This window comes from Erpetoichthys calabaricus, chromosome 7, assembly GCF_900747795.2.
Source record: "Erpetoichthys calabaricus chromosome 7, fErpCal1.3, whole genome shotgun sequence".
In the NCBI taxonomy this organism is placed as follows: domain Eukaryota; kingdom Metazoa; phylum Chordata; class Cladistia; order Polypteriformes; family Polypteridae; genus Erpetoichthys; species Erpetoichthys calabaricus.
The window spans coordinates 54,934,346-54,951,107 of record NC_041400.2 but is presented as its reverse complement, the minus strand read 5'-3'; the positions used below and the strand labels follow the sequence as shown (position 1 = coordinate 54,951,107).

The window sequence follows — 16,762 nt, the reverse complement described above, 5'->3', positions numbered from 1 at the left end:
TACAAGGGCACGGCTTATCTGGGGCACGCATTCCTAGTACCGCCCCCAAAGATCAGTCAGTCAGTCAACCCGGCTATATTCTAACACAAGATCACGTGGTCGAACATTCCAGTTTGAAAGCGTCACTCTCTTCTAGTCCAATGAATAGCATCTCATGAATGTAGGCGGAACTTCAATTAGTCATCTTCTAGAAAGCCAATGAGGTTCGAGAGAGATTTGTCAATCGTTAAAAAAAAAGTTTAAAGGGACGCCCTTCTAGGGCGCTAATGTGTTTATTCCTTGCTGCATTACTTCTACGTGGGGGAGAGGAAAGGTAGTGTTTTGTGCGCAAGCGCATTGGTGTAATCTGGTAAGGGGTTATTTGTAAAGCCAGTGTACTGCGGGTCCTGCCTCGTTTGGAATAAAGGAGTTTGGTAAAAGAGCAGATGGAAAGCAACCAACTATGGAAAACCTGGTGTTGCCTTCATAGCAGGAGCAAGATGATGTAGCGTGGGTGGGTGTAATAATCCCATGCTTGTCCTCCCTTTAACGCTGTGGGAGGAACACCCCATCGGTAGTTGCAAATGTGCTGAGTCGTAAACTTCTGTCATAGTGTGATATTCGTTACTGAATACAATCATACTCATTTTAACTAAGCAAATTTACTTTTGTCACAAATTACATTCCGCAGGTACAATTTTTTAGTTATTTAGTCAAATCACAGTAACCAATAAGTACTGTAGCCATTAGTTTTGCAGTAGCATGCGAGTTTAGCACTATGAATTTGGAAGCTATTCCGTATTGCTACACTGCTTGATGTTATGCAACATTGTTGGATAAAATATATAGTCGATTTATTAGCTCTGTATAAAACCATTGATACCTTTTAAAGTATTCAAGAAGCTTGGAGAATTGATCTACTGTTAAAATACATCCATACATTTTTAATTAATCACCCCCTTTAAATAACTCCCTGCATGCCAGGAAACTGCATGATTGAAAATGATACTTTTGCAGAGCTGACTTCAGACTCGTTTCCAGGTGTACATAAACAGACTGTTACGTTGCTTATATTTTACATTTTACAATTCAGATTTGACGCACCTCTCAATAAAGTAGAGATCAGGTTATGACAAATCAGCAGCCGTATATTCATATTCTGGTGATCATTTATTCCTAACGTTGTTCAGTATTCTGGAGATAGGAGATGTACTGTGTAGATAAATGGGGAAAATTTGATCTCTTGTTCAATACATAGATTATTCTGTAATTCAGTGTGCATTCTGTGTAAAATCTGAACTGATGCTGACTAAGTAAAATTATAAAGAATTTAAGAACACAAAAATGTTGACTCAAGTAATGCCTTATTTGCAGTTGTGTCTTATGGCAGAATTAATAATACATTATTATTTATCTGTGTGTAGTTGAAATGTTGCATAATTACAGGAATTTTGCAGGTCGGCAATGGCAGGAAGGGGTAGAGGGCGTGCAGCTTTTACATTTAATATCGAGGCCTTGGGACTTGCCAAAGGTGAAAGCTTGCCGGAGTCCGCATTCCAACCAAAGCCTTTATACCCTGTAAGTATACAGACCAATATTAGTTAAATACATTCTAGATGTTTGTAAGACTGGCTCATCTGTCTAAATTCTTGCAATTGTAGTAATGAAAATTAATATATACTGTAGATAGTGCTATTTCAGATAGTATTCTAGAAATTTGATTTATGGTCCCATTGCAGATCAGGGTGCAGTTATTTCTTCCATGAACAATTGTTTTCACAGTGAGACGTAACGGAGTTGAATTTGACTAAATGTAACATTTACTGCAAGGCAACATCTTTGCTAGGAGTTTGCTCCATAAGACATGTATAATACACAGTTCATGACATTTTAACATAAAATTCTCATATACACTTAATGTAATACAGGTTTGAAGTTGGCCCGTTGGAATTTGGTTCAAAGAAGGGGTATTCACACTTGGACAAGTATAAATTTGGAATTATCAATCAAGCTAGCATGCAAATATTTTACGATGTGGAGTGAAAACTAGACTGCCAGAGGAAAATTCATGCAGACATGGAAAAAATGTGCAAACTCCAAACAGACAATGACTGGCTGCTGGATCCATGAGGCAGCAGTGCTGACAACAGTACTATCATGCTGCCCATTTACTATATGATCACTATATTATTTACAACCACAGTATATTAATATAGTGCAAAAAACATATTTGGTACATAAAATAATGTGACAATGTATAGAACTGCACTTATTGTATAACCTTGCACTTTATAAGTAAAATTCAATATTATTTATGTTGTATGGAGGTGTTTGGACATTGGGGGATTCAGAGGTTAGTACGAAGTTAGAATTAATCAGAGCAACTTTAGTAAGTAATAAGGCAATTACATTTCAAGTTGTTCTTTCTTTCAATGACTGGTGACACTTTTGTAATGGTGATAATTAAAAGAGGTAGTAGCCTGGGTGAGTGTGATTTTTATTTTATTTATTTGTTTATTTTTTTTGATTAGTTTGAGTCTGAGCTAAATTAAGAGCATTCTGCTAAGCTAATTCAACATGAACTGTTAATATTCAGGTTTTATTTTGCATGTGTTTAATTAAAGGTCATTGTATTCAGTTTTATTTTAATCTCTTTCAGAATAAATTTAGACCTTCTCAAAGCACTGTTTTTAAATTTTTTTTTTAAAAAGATTTTTATTAATACTGTCCCCTCATAAGTGTTGTAATTGTGAAGGCAAAGTGAGTGTTTGTTGTGTTTCATTCTAAGTGAAAAACTGAATAAGATCTGTTTGTACTGTTAAATGTTTTAGAATAATGCTACATTTCATGTTCTAGCCTAACATTATAGGGCATGAGTATTTGGACATACTGTATTAGAATAAAATAGTATAAAATCTAGTATTTGGTTGGAACTTTTTAGCATGCATTAAGACTTCAGCTCTTTGAAATAATTTAAGTCCCATTTTTTTAAGATGTTTTACCAAACTTTTTTTTACAAGGTATTTCTAGTTGCTGTTTGTTTGGAGTATTTCTTGACATCAGACTTGTTTTCAGGAAATTATATTCAGTTTTGATTAGTTGTGGATTATCTGACACTTTCTCCCTTTATACCGCGATAAAATCTTTTGATTTTTTTTTTTTTATTAGTGTTTTGAATTGTTATCTTGTTGCATGATGAAGCTCTGCCTAATTAATTTGGAAGCTAAGAAAAAGTGAGTTGGATGAAGAAATGGCCATGCATGCTCAATGTTTTAGTGATAACATTGTGTGTTGTGCAGTTTCTTTGTACATACATTCATATTGTAATCATTGTGGTAGACATTTATCTTGTTTCAACTACAGTATATATAATTCTTAGTTCCATAGCTGTACTAGATCGTTTCCATACAATGTTAACTTTCTAAACCCATGGCCCCTCTGCAGCATATACAATGTTTCAGGGATCATTTGAAAAAGACACATTTGCATCTACCCAATAGGAAGTATATAAAAGGTGATCTTATTTATTTAAGAAATGTAATAAATGTAGTAGATCTTTGTTTTACATCCAGGAACTACAACGATTTGAAATAGAAAACAAGTTTGGTATTCAAAAACGTATGCATTGATTTAAAGCCACTGCAGGTTATGATCTTAATGAGGTAATAACTGTTGTAGCCTGCAAATGATGTGTTAGTGCTCATGAAGATCCTAAATACACATATGTCATCTTAAGGGTTCAGCCTGGTCCTTTAAGTTTTGAGGGCTGTCTTTGCAGAAAATCCTGACTCCCATAGTTAGGTGGTGCACTCATTTGCACTTTTTAAGTGCAACATCTTGACACACTTGATACTCTGTGCAATGCTGAGACTTAGTTAGGGTACCATCAGATGACAAGTCAGTTATTTCTTAAAAGGATTTGAATGAGAAAGTAACAGTAAGGTTTTCCTAAATGTTCTCAATGATTGGACTTGCAATACACAGGTATTCTTCTTTTGTTTCTCTGTGAGCACCTGTAAACAAGAGTTACATTTTTCCAAAATCCTTGATATATGCTCTATCACTTGGTGTTTGACACTAAAATGCATATGTCTCACTAGAATAATCTGTTTGTTCAAACATGTCTGTAGTTTCTAAAGCTCTGGTTTTCTTTTGAAGGCTTCAGCTCGATTGTGTTTTGCAGTATTGTTTGTATTTACACCCTACATTGTTTTGCCTCATTAAATATGATTGAAAGTTATCTGAGTTGAGGAAGCAATTATTTTTTTCCCATTTTCTCTTTCATAGTTAATGTATGAGTTGATAACACATTTTAGACTTGCCCAGTTGGAAAGCAAAGTTATTCTCCTGAAGTAGTTGAACAGTGGATGAAATAAGATATCCTTAGATGTGGATGAGATTTAGCATTTCACAATGTCATTGAAGATTGGTATTCTTTGCAATTCTTTGACTTTTTATTCTTCAGATAGTTTACAACCTCAGTAACACAAAGCATGATCATATTTTTCCAAGTATATGTGCTTTTTGTTTTCCCGAGCACTTTCTGAAGCCACAACTTGCAAAATCTTCTAGTCTCTTACTTACTATGGATATGACTTTAATCATTGCCCCGTTCCCAGGACATAACTAAAACCCTTAGGTAAGGTATCTTTTTTTTTTTTTTTTTTTTTTTTTTATTTTATTTTCAACGTTTTACCTCATTGTCCTTAGCCTTGTGTGTCTGCCTTTTACAGTACTTACAGGTGCTGTGTGTGAACTCTAGCTCATATTCTTCGATGCTAGTGAGAAGGTGATCAAAGCGGTGGTATGGTACTACTTTTATACTGTGGGTTTGTAAGTAAGCCACAAACATGGGAACACATGTAAGAAATTTTTATGTCAACATTTATGGCTTAATTAACTTCCATTGCTGCATAAAAGTTGCAAATTGTTAACCCATTACTTGTTCCCAAAAAAATACTTTAACTATTATTTTTAGTTTTTGGTAACCTAAACTTTTTTTAACCTCTCTGTTTACTGCTTAAGTTTGTACCACTTCAGATTATATGGGTGATATGCCTTACAGTAAGGACACCAGGGTTTGTGTCCCCTGTCCTCCTTATGTCTGAACAATCTGAGCCAATTCTGCACCCATCGAAAAACATCATCCTGAACTCCAACTTCTTTTTCATTTTCCAGTCCTTTGGAATTTCCCCACCGCGCAGTGACTTCCTAAAAATAGGCATTATGGATTTATATATGTACTTGCTAGCCTCCTTAAGAACTTGAGAGTAAATATTATCTGGTTCTGGTGATTTGTTTGATTTCAGCCTATTTAATCTGAGCAGCACTTCTCCCTTTACAATTTCAAAATCCTTCAGTGTCTCCTTAGTAGTCCCATTTACTGCTGGGAGGTTCTCTACTTTCTCACTTGTGAAGATCTCAGAAAAATGTAAGTTTAGAGTGTTCACTATTTCACGGACTGTATCTTTTTTAATTCCCCTTTACTATTTCTGATGCACTTCACCTCCTCCTTGATACCCCACAATTCACTTTGGAGTTATTAGTCTTGTATGCCTTTTAAAGCTGTTTTTTTTCCCCCCTTTGCAGCTTCTTTTTTTTAACTCTTTATAACCCACTGATTTTTTTTTTTTTTTTTTAAATTTCCTATTAATTCCAAATTTAGTATGTACCTGTCCTGGATTACATGTAAAACATTTTAAAATCTGTTCCACTGCTCCTCGATGGTCTCCACACTTTAAAAGCTTATCCCAGTCTATCCTCCTTAGACTTTGCTGCATCTGCTCAAACTTTGCCCCACCAAAGTTAAACTTAGCAATTTTAGTCTTTGCATCCGCATTCTTACAAAACAGTGAGAACTGTATTATATTATGGTCACTTGACCATAGTGATTCAATCACCTCTTCATCCTTGGTTCTTTCTTGATTGTTACAAAATACTAAATCCAGACAAGCTTCACCCCGCGTTGGTGCTTTAACATACTGTGTTAGAAAACAGTCACTGATTACTTCTAAAAACTCCTGCTCTTGTGCTCCTCTATTTGCAAGGTCATCCCAGTTAGTATTTGGATAATTAAAGTTCTCCGTCACTATAATATCCCCTTGTAAACTTGCCTTTTTTTAATATTACTAATAAGATGTTTGTTGAAATTACTGTCTTCATTGGGTGGTCTATAACACACTCCTCTTTTCCCCAATGCGAAGCCACATATCCTCACCAAGATGGGGTTCGTCATCCAACTGAAGAATATTTGCATTTTAACTCTGTTTGACGTAAACAGCAACTCCACCTCCTTTTCACTTCTATCTGTCCTTCCTAAAAATGTGTATCCCTCTGTTATACTCATCCCCATCTTTGCTATTTAGCGAGGTTTCCGTTATTGCTGTAATATCATAATTATGCTCTCCCCTGCATGGGTTTCCTCCAGGTGCTCCGGGTTCCTCCCACAGTTTGAAGAATTCCAGGTTAGTTGGATTGATGATGCTAAATTGGCCTTAGTGAGTGTGTGTGTGTGTGTGTGTGTGTGTTCACCCTGTGATGGACATGGGCCCTGTCCAGGGTTTGTTCCTGCCTTCCACCCTATGGTAGCTGGGATGGACTCCAGCCCCAGACCCCCAAGCCTGCTTAAGGACAAAGCGGTTGAAAAAAATCAATGACTGACATTTCAGATTATTCACTAGCAGGGCTGGCTTTACAATAGAGGCGAACTAGGTGGTCGGTGAGAGTGATAGCATGTTGCTAACTATAATAAACCTAGCCAGTAGAGGTGGACTCTAGGTGATTATTCCCTGCTGCCATACAATTTAGTTTTGTCATACCAGTTACTTTTAGTCCTCTTGTTAGTGTACTGCCTGCCAATGCTTGATGCAGGGATTGCTTTATTTACTATAAGTTAATTTGTCCCAATACTTGTGCTTACATGATAAGTGATGGTATTCTAAAATTTTACAACATATACTGTACAATATACATGGAGATAAATTTAGAAATTTTATGTGTCTCATACTGTATTATGTTTCTATCTGAAATCCAAATTGCTTGTGATTACAGTAAAAAAACATCAGTTTTGACCTCACTATCATTATAGTTATGGAAGCCACTGCTTCTTAAGTACGTGCTAACAATATTTTTTTTCAAAATTTGATTTTAGATAGTTGATTCCAAACCTGTGCCATTAAAAACTGGAGAAGGTGAGGATTACATGTTGGCATTAAAGCAAGAGATACGGGGAAGTATGAAAGCACTCCCTTACTATATATTGTTACCTGGCCATAAAACAGGTAATTATTTTTATTTCCTTGTATCTGTTTTTGTACATGCTTAATTTAGTTCTGTGACATCAGTTGTAAAACAGCAATATGTTACAATTGATCTCGTATTACAAGATTTGTATCAAAATCAAATTCCATAATGTCAGCCACATTTTTGTGCTTCTTAAAAATAAATTGTCTGTGTTAACCATTTTACAATGACTAATGAAGAATATGGTGGATTTCCTGTAAAGCTAAAAAAATGTTTATATTTACTTTCTGTATTCCATAGAAAACCTTGGTGTGGAGAAAGAAGTAATATGGATATGTTATAAAGAAACTGAAATGCTTTTAGCTGTTTTTGATTGATTTCAATTATAGTATACACATCATACAAGTCATCCAGTGTGTGTGTGTGTGTGTGTGTGTATATATACTATAGGTATACCTTGCACGGATCTCCACACCATATGAGCTGTTCCTCCATCCTGTTGAAAATAGGTATACACCACATCCATTTCTTCCAGTTGGTGCTGCAAAAAGTTCTCTAGCAATTCAATCTAACATTCTGAAGTGACGGTGACTGTTGCACCTTCCTCCCCAGAAAAAAAAATAAGGGCCTACAATGCCAAATTCTGGAAATGGCACACCAAACTGTAACATGCTCACTGTGCAGGGGTCTCTGAAGTTCACAAGGGTTGGTTTCAGCCCAATAGTGAAAGTTTTGCTTAATTATGAAACCATTCAAATGGAAATGTGCCTTGACGATGGCATCTCAATGAATGGTTTGCAGAATGTTTCCACACAACTCTCGACAGCTCTCTGTCTCTCTGTGAGTTCCTGCACTAACATCATTTTGTATGGAAGGAAATTAAGGTCCTCATGCAAAATCCTCTCCAAAGATGTGTTGGAAATGCCAAGGGCAGAAGCATGTTTGCGTACTGAAAGTCTAGGAGATTACAGAATTGATACTCTTAGAGCTTGGATGTTTTCAGGCGTTTGTACAGTCCAAGGATGACCTGGAGATTTTTATGTTCAATGTTGCACCTGTCATGTCTAAATTTAGCCACCCACTGAAAAATTGTTTTTCGATTTGGGATGTCATAGTTAGAAGGAATGCTGAAGTGTGTTTGGAAGGCAGCGTTGCATAGTGATGATGGATTCATTGTTTTTGAAGAGCGCTTCAACAGCAAAAGCTAAATTGTATTATGAAACTGAAAACTACAAGGGATCGCCTATTAATGGACCACCACCCCAACCCACTTGGCTGCCTCTACCTTGAACAATGACCTGGAGAAATGTGGTACTTCAGTTTGGCTCACCCTGTGTAGCATACCACATTGCTGTATTGGCCAACTACAAATTAAAATAAGTTATTAGCCTAAAATGCAGTGCTATGAAACAATACTCCTGAATATCATCATATTAAATTAAGACCTATGATTTTTGAAACCTATTCAAGAGTATAGAAAATGTTAAATGTCAATGAAGTGTGAGTTCTTTCATATTGCATAGTAACAACATCCTCAAACCCACTCAATCTCCATTTCTGGATCATGGAAAGCTAGCACATAGAATGGTGCTTGTCCATCACTGAACCCACTCATGCACACTCCCATAAGCCCACTTTCACAGGACCAATTTGAAATCACAAATTAATCCAACACACTCTTTTGGGGGAAGTTGAAGGAAGACCAAAGTAATTGGAAGAAATGCATGCAAACATGGGGAGAACATGTAAACTTCACAGTAACAGATTCAGTCTCAGAACCCTGCATCCTTGAAGCAGCAGTGCTAATGACTGTGAAACTTCTATACTAATGAAGCCAATAGTTTTTTTTTAAAGGTACTATACATACAGTTAGTTGAGCTGTTACACAGGGTAATACATTAAACCAAACATCAATTTTCTAAACTTGTTTATTCAGAATGGGGTCAGAGGCTAGCTGGAGCCCACCAATAGTAACAAATAGATTAATACAAAAAATAATTATCCCATATTTTTATCTGCAGTTATTTTTCCACAGAATGGTGTTTGAAGGTATATCAGAATTACAGTACAAGCATCTTTTTGTTTTGATGTAAGACCTTTTGTTAAGCATGTGAAATCATAATTTGTACTTGTATATAATAAACAAAGAACAACCAGCCCCCCCCCCCCCCCCCCCCCACATGCATGCGAAAGAACTTCGTGCATGGATAATGATGAGCTGATGCTGTCAATAACAGACTAGTAGGTGGTGGTAAAATGGTGAGACCTGCTGGAATGTACCACAGGTTTACATTAAAGGCAGTAACTTTAAAATACAGAGGATCAAGCTTGCTGTCCCATCCAAAGTATTCAGAATAACTCCTCTTTAGAATGTTCACAACAGAGGGAATCATTTTTAAAATAAGCATCTAAAAGATGGAGCAAACCCCTCCTTATCAGTAATATGGACAAATTCAGACTGCATTTCAAAGTTATTATCACACATTACAGCTTAAATTGTAATGTGCTGGGATTTATAGTATATCTTTTTCAGATCAGTCTCCTCCATACCCTCTACTGCTTTTTCCACTCTCTTCTGATTGTATCATGTATAACCCATGCAGTATTAAGTAGCATTTGATATATAATTGGTTTAATATGGTTCTCTGCAATACCCACAATATGTGCTTTTGCATTTTTTCCCCTCAGTGTATAAAGTTGCATGGATGCTTTGAGGATACTTTAAATTATAACTTCAGTGAGTATACAGTAAGTGGCTATGTAAATCATAATACAAGATCATCATCAATGCAGTTAAAAAAGAAATAGTTTTCTGTTTCATTATCTATATCTAAATGAATCTCTTATCCATTTTACCCAGACCACCAATGCCTTGTAAGTGTGTTTTAGTCGTAAAACCTGCGTCTTAACTGCAAAACTCTGTGCCACAGTGAAGGAAGAAGGGTGACTCTTGGCACAGACCAGTGTCAAACAATTTTGTTCAAAGATTAAATTGTTTTTTCTTCAGGACATTGCACCTTTATACTTTGTCATATTCTTGATTTCCATCAGAATTAAATAAATAATACTTTATTATTCTGCATTATAAAAATACTGAACTTTACCCTTTAAAATAATATCTGAAATAAGAAGTTTAAGCCTGTTCTCCACAGTACCTGAACTCACTGTAAATCGCCATGAGATTTGACAGACCACCCAACATTTAAAAACAATCCAACATTCCTCATTATATGGAGGTAGGCAAGGTCTGAAAAAATTCCACCTTACTTTTCCTCATCCTCATTCTGGATCTTTGCCCTTTTCATCCTCAGATGAGCTGCTATGGTGTAACAGAGCTCCTTAGGTGGTAGTGACCGCAATGCTCCCAGCTGAGTATGGGAATATTTAATGTATCCCACTTTATGTTCCCTGCGGTGGGCTGGCGCCCTGCCCGGGGTTTGTTCCTGCCTTGCGCCCCGTGCTGGCTTGGATTGGCTCCAGCAGACCCCCATGACCCTGTGTTAGGATATAGCGGGTTGGAAATTGACTGACTGACTTATGCTCCTTAGTGTCTCTTACATTCTCCGATATTGTAGATATAAGATTCAGATCCACTACACTCACTTGGTGACGTCTCTCAACTTTGCAACTTGTCAGAAAGACAGTTGGTTTGTGTTGACGGCAGCAAATCTTCAGATTGAAAACTGACTTAACAATTTATAGTGAAAAGCTAGTAGCATGATCATATCAGATTTTAACCTGAATAACTGATAAAAGAAAAAGTTTAACAAAAAGTAGGAAAATTTGACTCCTTGCTTTTATTTTTGATTTGATTTTGTTTTTGTGTAACTTATTCATCCATCCATACATTTTCTTAACCCACTACATTATTATGAAAATGACTTGCATTTCTTATTTTGACCAAAATAGAATATTTATTTTCGTTTTGTTGGTATAAGATATAATTCTAATGATAACATTTAGTAGTATACAATGAGTATACTATACATTTTCTTAGGGTATGATTTACTTTGGAATTGTTAACAACTAAGCACCAAATGTCAGAGTGGCTCTAATGCTAATACAGTATTGAAGCCAGTATGATTTGAAGTTTTATTAGTAATATATATAGAGAGCAGTAACCCTTTGTTCAGAATAAATGTGATTTTAAACTATTAGAAAAGTTTGTACTTTGTGGTTTTGGTTTCCATCCATCCATTTTCCAACCCGCTGAATCCTAACTACAGGGTCACGGGGGTCTGCTGGAGCCAATCCCAGCCAACACAGGGCACAAGGCAGGAACCAATCCTGGGCAGGGTGCCAACCCACCGCAGGACACACACAAACACACCCACACACCAAGCACACACTAGGGCTAATTTAGAATCGCCAATCCACCTAACCGGCATGTCTTTGGACTGTGGGAGGAAACCGGAGCGCCCGGAGGAAACCCACGCAGACACGGGGAGAACATGCAAACTCCACGCAGGGAGGACCCGGGAAGTGAACCCGGGTCCCCAGGTCTCCCAACTGTGAGGCAGCAGCGCTACCCACTGCGCCACCGTGCCGCCCCCGTGGTTTTGGTTTAAATAGGTTAATTTTATGTTAATGCATTTGTTGTGTTTAAACTACTTCCTGTAAGTTACTGATAGGATATGCATTTTTTAAAATTATTTTATCGACTTGCAGATTTCATTATAATAAAAATATTAAAAATCAGCAAGAAATACAGTACTTTTTCAGATCAAATATCCCCTCCTCTAGCCACCTGGAGAGCAAAAATAGAAAAAGATTTCCTATGATGTAATAACTCACAGATAGTAAAATATCCAGAACCTTAGCAGTGGTTGTCAATGTTCACTTAACTGTGAACAACAGTGATGGATATCTGTCAGATTAAAATGAATAAAACATGACACAGATGCAAGACTGTTTCATGGGGCATTACTCCTCAAAGTGATGTTACAGGGTTAGGGATTATTGTGATTCCAAGAATGTCTCATTAAGCAAAGATATTAATTCAAAGGTTTCTAAACGGAGGATATTCCTAGTGAACAGTGAGATATGTGCTTGATGATATTGCTTAATAGAGAGATACTAGAAATACTGTTTACTATAGATATGGTGTAAATATACAGTTGTCTTGGTAGTGTGCAATTGATAGTAACATCTCACGTTTCAGCTATCTCTTGTATTAGTTCCATATTCTAAGTGCTTGTTGTTCTACTTTGTTGTGGAATATTAATTGTAATTGGTGTACAGCATGTATAGAGGAATTACTGACTAATTTATTGTCCATCATGGATAACCAAGTATGTACTGCATTCTCTTAACTGAATGTTAAGCAGAGAAAAGTACTGGGCTACTTCAGATTGTTGAAGGATGTTTTATTATTACCTGGTTTGGTTTCATTGGTATTATCATTTATTGTGGTTTTTTTTTTTTTTTTTTTTTTTTGGTCTATGTTCACTGTCTGCGGGGGTACATGCAAGCAAGCATTTCATTGTACATGGTACTTGTACACATGACTAAAAAGAATTGAATGAATTGTTGTTTATATACTGTATATAATATAATATCTGTAGTGACATTTTGCCATGGTTTGAATGCACACAATATGTACTGCATTACAGTGCATAGGTCCTCTTTTGGTTTTTAATTTTATTCTTACTTTTTACAACATAATTCTATGAAAATGGCCAAACCTTTATCCTTGAAACTTAGCAGTTAATTTATTCAACTGTTTGTTTTTTATTTTTTTGTGTAATTTCAATTTTGATAGATGTTGCTAGATGAATCCTTACATTGGCGAATTCATAAAAGTTCAACTTGTTCTGCTTTGATAGGAGGCAGAGGAAAAGAACATATAAGGTTTTTAAACTATCATTTTTTTCTGTGGTTCCCCATGCCCCATTTGCTTCCATTGTAAAGCACCAGTGAGGGCAAGATGTTTCTAAACATTTATAGAAAAGACTTGACTTTAGAACACAATTTTGAGTGGTAAATGCATTCCTCTATATACCATGTTTGTGAAGAAATAACTTTAACTAGAAAAATACCAATCTTTTAAAATTTTAAGTATCTGAATTCATTACGTAGCTTTTGTGGCAGATTGCTTTAATTTTTACCACAGCATGCAGTCTATATAAAAAAGCATCATTTCTAGATTTGTTTCCTGCTAACATACTATTGTGATTAAAAGAACTCTTGAAAATCAGAGTTTCTAGTACACTGTGTGCATTTACTCTTAAATCAGGCTGTAGGTTTCTGTCGTCCTATACATTAAAACCATTCCAGCTAATACCTCTGAATAATTCAGATAAATTAACAGAAAGTAGACGTAGATATCATATTTTATGTCTTTTGTGAGAATGGAACCAGCTCTGGACAGTCCACCATTACACACTCTTGACTATTCTCATATACACAGGGCTAGTTTTGATTTACTAAACGTGTGAGAGGAAACTACTCAACTAAAGAAACTGAAGTAAACACATGTAAAATTCACACAGAGGGAAATAAAACTAGTACTCAAGCACAGCTTTCCCATTATGGATTGTCTCATATATGGCTAGTGTTCTATCTGCAAGTCTCTCCCTGTCCAAAGCAAGACACATCATCAGCCTCCTCAACTCATCAGGCCAAAGTGATGTTGTTCTGTTGAATTAATTGCTTCAGCTTTTGATTGCTTGTCCTTTATCTTGGAACAGGCTTACTATAGTTCTGCACTGTCATTTTTGTATTGCAACACCGGTTTAAAGTTTATATTTACCATGTGCCACCTATTAATGCTGCTGCCTATTGGGGGCATTTCTATGCTCACCAAAGTGATTTAAATGATGTGGTTTAGTAAAGTGAAAAAATTAATATCCTTGACTTCCTGATCATTTACTTCAAACTTTTTTTACCCTCATGTGCGTAATGGCCCTTAACACTGCATTCAATTATATTGTGCTCACACCACCTCTTTTAGTTTTCTGTTGGCTGTATTTTGGGACCACTGTAGTGCATGCATGTTTGGTTTAAGCAAAATGCATTAGACATTATATAGCAGGCTTATTGATTATATTTGATAATTATTAGTTGCAGATAAAATTTAAGGGTAAAGTCCAAAAATGAATTATGTTGAAAAGGGGTATTGTCTTGAAAACCTCATATCAGAAATGTAAATATGCATACCTGCATTGTTACACTGGTAATGCAAGGGTGTTGCCAGTGCTGCCACATGGTTAAAAATATTAAAAGTATATTTTCAGTTGCACATTGTATAGTTTTGTAATATGTACAATAATGATAACCTTCTGTCACTGTTTTACCCTATATGTATGCTTGTAGATGTGGAGCGATACAAGGAAAGGTATACACAGGAAATCCTGAAAAAATTGGATGATAGCTGGATACCAGGTAATCTGAGATGTTGTTGATATTTTGAACTGGATTACCAACTGAATATTTGAAATGTGAAAGAAATTTAAATAACAGTCTTGAACAAATATTAACAATTTGTATGCCTAACTGTCCAATGTGATCTTCAAGGAACACTCGCAAACTGACCTCAAACCCAAAATAAGCCAAGGAGGCCAAAGTATAAAAAAGATATAGATGTTTATCACAAAATAAAGGACAGACAGGAGAGTACAGTAGCCATAACTAACGATAATTAACCTAAAGCATTTCTTATGGTAAATCCCCATATAATTAACCCATCTTCCAGGTGGGGTGTCTACTATACTTGCCAATCATGTTTCACCTTAACAAGTTCGCTCCTGCTCACTACTCTTGTTTTTTCTCTTTATTCTCTGGTTTCACTTTTCCTACCACCATTCATACTGTTGCAAAACCTAATCCTTCCATTCCAAGTACACTGTAACTACTTTAGGTATAACTAAAGTAATTACTGCTGAAGTAGTAGAACTACTAACTACTACTAGTAGTACTACTACTAAAGTAACTAATTTAGATGCAGACCAGTTAGTTACTTCCAAAGTCAGGAATATCCTTCCTGACTACCCTGGGGTCGCCCTTGTGAGACTACAATGCTGAACTCTGTATTTACTTTAATAATGCAGATAATCCCCAGAACAACTGCCTATACTAATGAATAGGGAACCACCTGTCAGTCTGGAGAACTACTGACCAACATTCTGTCATCACTCTTCAAATCTCCATTCATATTTACTTTCCATTGGGATTTAACTCCTGGGTGTCACCTGTTATATTGAGGCATAGCTCCCCTGTTGTGATGTTGTGATGCTGGCAATGTTATCACTGGCAGTGAACTGATCACCACAGGGGATCTTATGACCCAACTCATGCCATGCATTGTGTCAAACTGTCTACAACTGTGGTTCACAAGACCTCTGTCATGCCAGTTAAGAGCTAACTTTCCTTAGTATTACTTTACATGAACAAGTAAATCAGCCTTCTGGAATTATTTTAATTGATGCAAGATCTTACAATGGAATTGTAAAATGGAGCATAGAGTACATTTTTTTAGCAGAAAGCTATATAACACATTGTGAAGTTTCTGCTTTAAAAAAACAACCTTTATTATGCTACCTAAAGATAAAGTTTTAGTTTAATTTAGACATATAGAGGATTCATAAAATATTCAGACACCTGTTTTTTTTCACATTTTGCTGTATTGTAGCATTGTGCAAAAATCATTTAATTTTTCCTCCACATCAAGCAACACTCAAATACCACAAAATGACTTTGCAAAAACAGGATTTTATAAATTTTAGGTCATTTGTTAGAAATGAAAAACTGAAATATCAAGTCATACTAGTATTCAGACCCTTTGCTTTGGCACTTGAAATTTGGTCCAGGTGCATCCCATTCTATTGATCATCATTGAAATGTTTGTACATCTTGTTTGTTGTCCACATTTGGTCAGTTCAAGTGATTGGACATCATTGGGGAAAGTCACACACCTGTCACTATAATGTGTATCAAAGCAAAAACCAACCCATGTGGTTGAAGGAACTGTCTGCACAGCTTAGAGACTGGATTGTGTCGAAATATAGACCTGGGAAAGTCCACAAAAATTCCTGCAGCACTGAAGATTCTCAAGAGCACAGGTGCCTTTCATAATTCTTGCATGATAGAAATTTAGATCAACCACAATTCCTTCTAGAGCTGGTGACCTTACCAAACTCAGCAACCATGGGAAAAGGACTATAGTAAGAGATGTGACCAAGAACCTTTTGACCATTCTGGCTGAGCTTCAGAGAACCTTTGTGGAGATGGGACAAACTTCCAGAAAGACAATCATCACTGCAGCACTCCACCAATATGGGCTATATGACAGAGCGGCCAGACAGAATCCTCTCCTCAGTAAAAGACACATCAAAGCCTGCTTGGAGTTTGCAAAAAGGCACCTAAAAAACTCTCAGACTGTGAGAAACAAGATTAGTATCGTGTCTGGAGGACCACTCATCACATGTTTAATGCCATTCCAATGGTGAAGTGTGGTGGTGTCAGCATCATTCTATGGGATTGTCTTTCAGTGACAGAGACAAGTGGACTAGCCAGGTTGAGGAACAGCTGAACAGAGCAGAGT

At 36.3% G+C, this 16,762-nt stretch overlaps 1 protein-coding gene across 8 annotated transcripts in view; it reads left to right on the top strand.

The window, feature by feature from the left end:
- The first annotated feature begins 222 nt into the window (after nucleotides 1–222).
- polr3g (polymerase (RNA) III (DNA directed) polypeptide G) overlaps nucleotides 223–16,762 on the top strand; it is a 31,255-nt gene continuing 14,715 nt past the window's right edge. Inside the window, exons 1-4 of one of the 8 annotated variants that reach the window (XM_051929535.1) lie at nucleotides 223–313; nucleotides 1,437–1,557; nucleotides 7,130–7,259; nucleotides 14,536–14,604. In XM_051929535.1, coding sequence (XP_051785495.1) covers nucleotides 267–313; nucleotides 1,437–1,557; nucleotides 7,130–7,259; nucleotides 14,536–14,604 — 367 coding nt within the window. In that variant the 5' untranslated portion in view covers nucleotides 223–266. The other 7 variants (XM_028804743.2, XM_051929534.1, XM_028804745.2 and 4 more) reach the window with 7 other exon arrangements.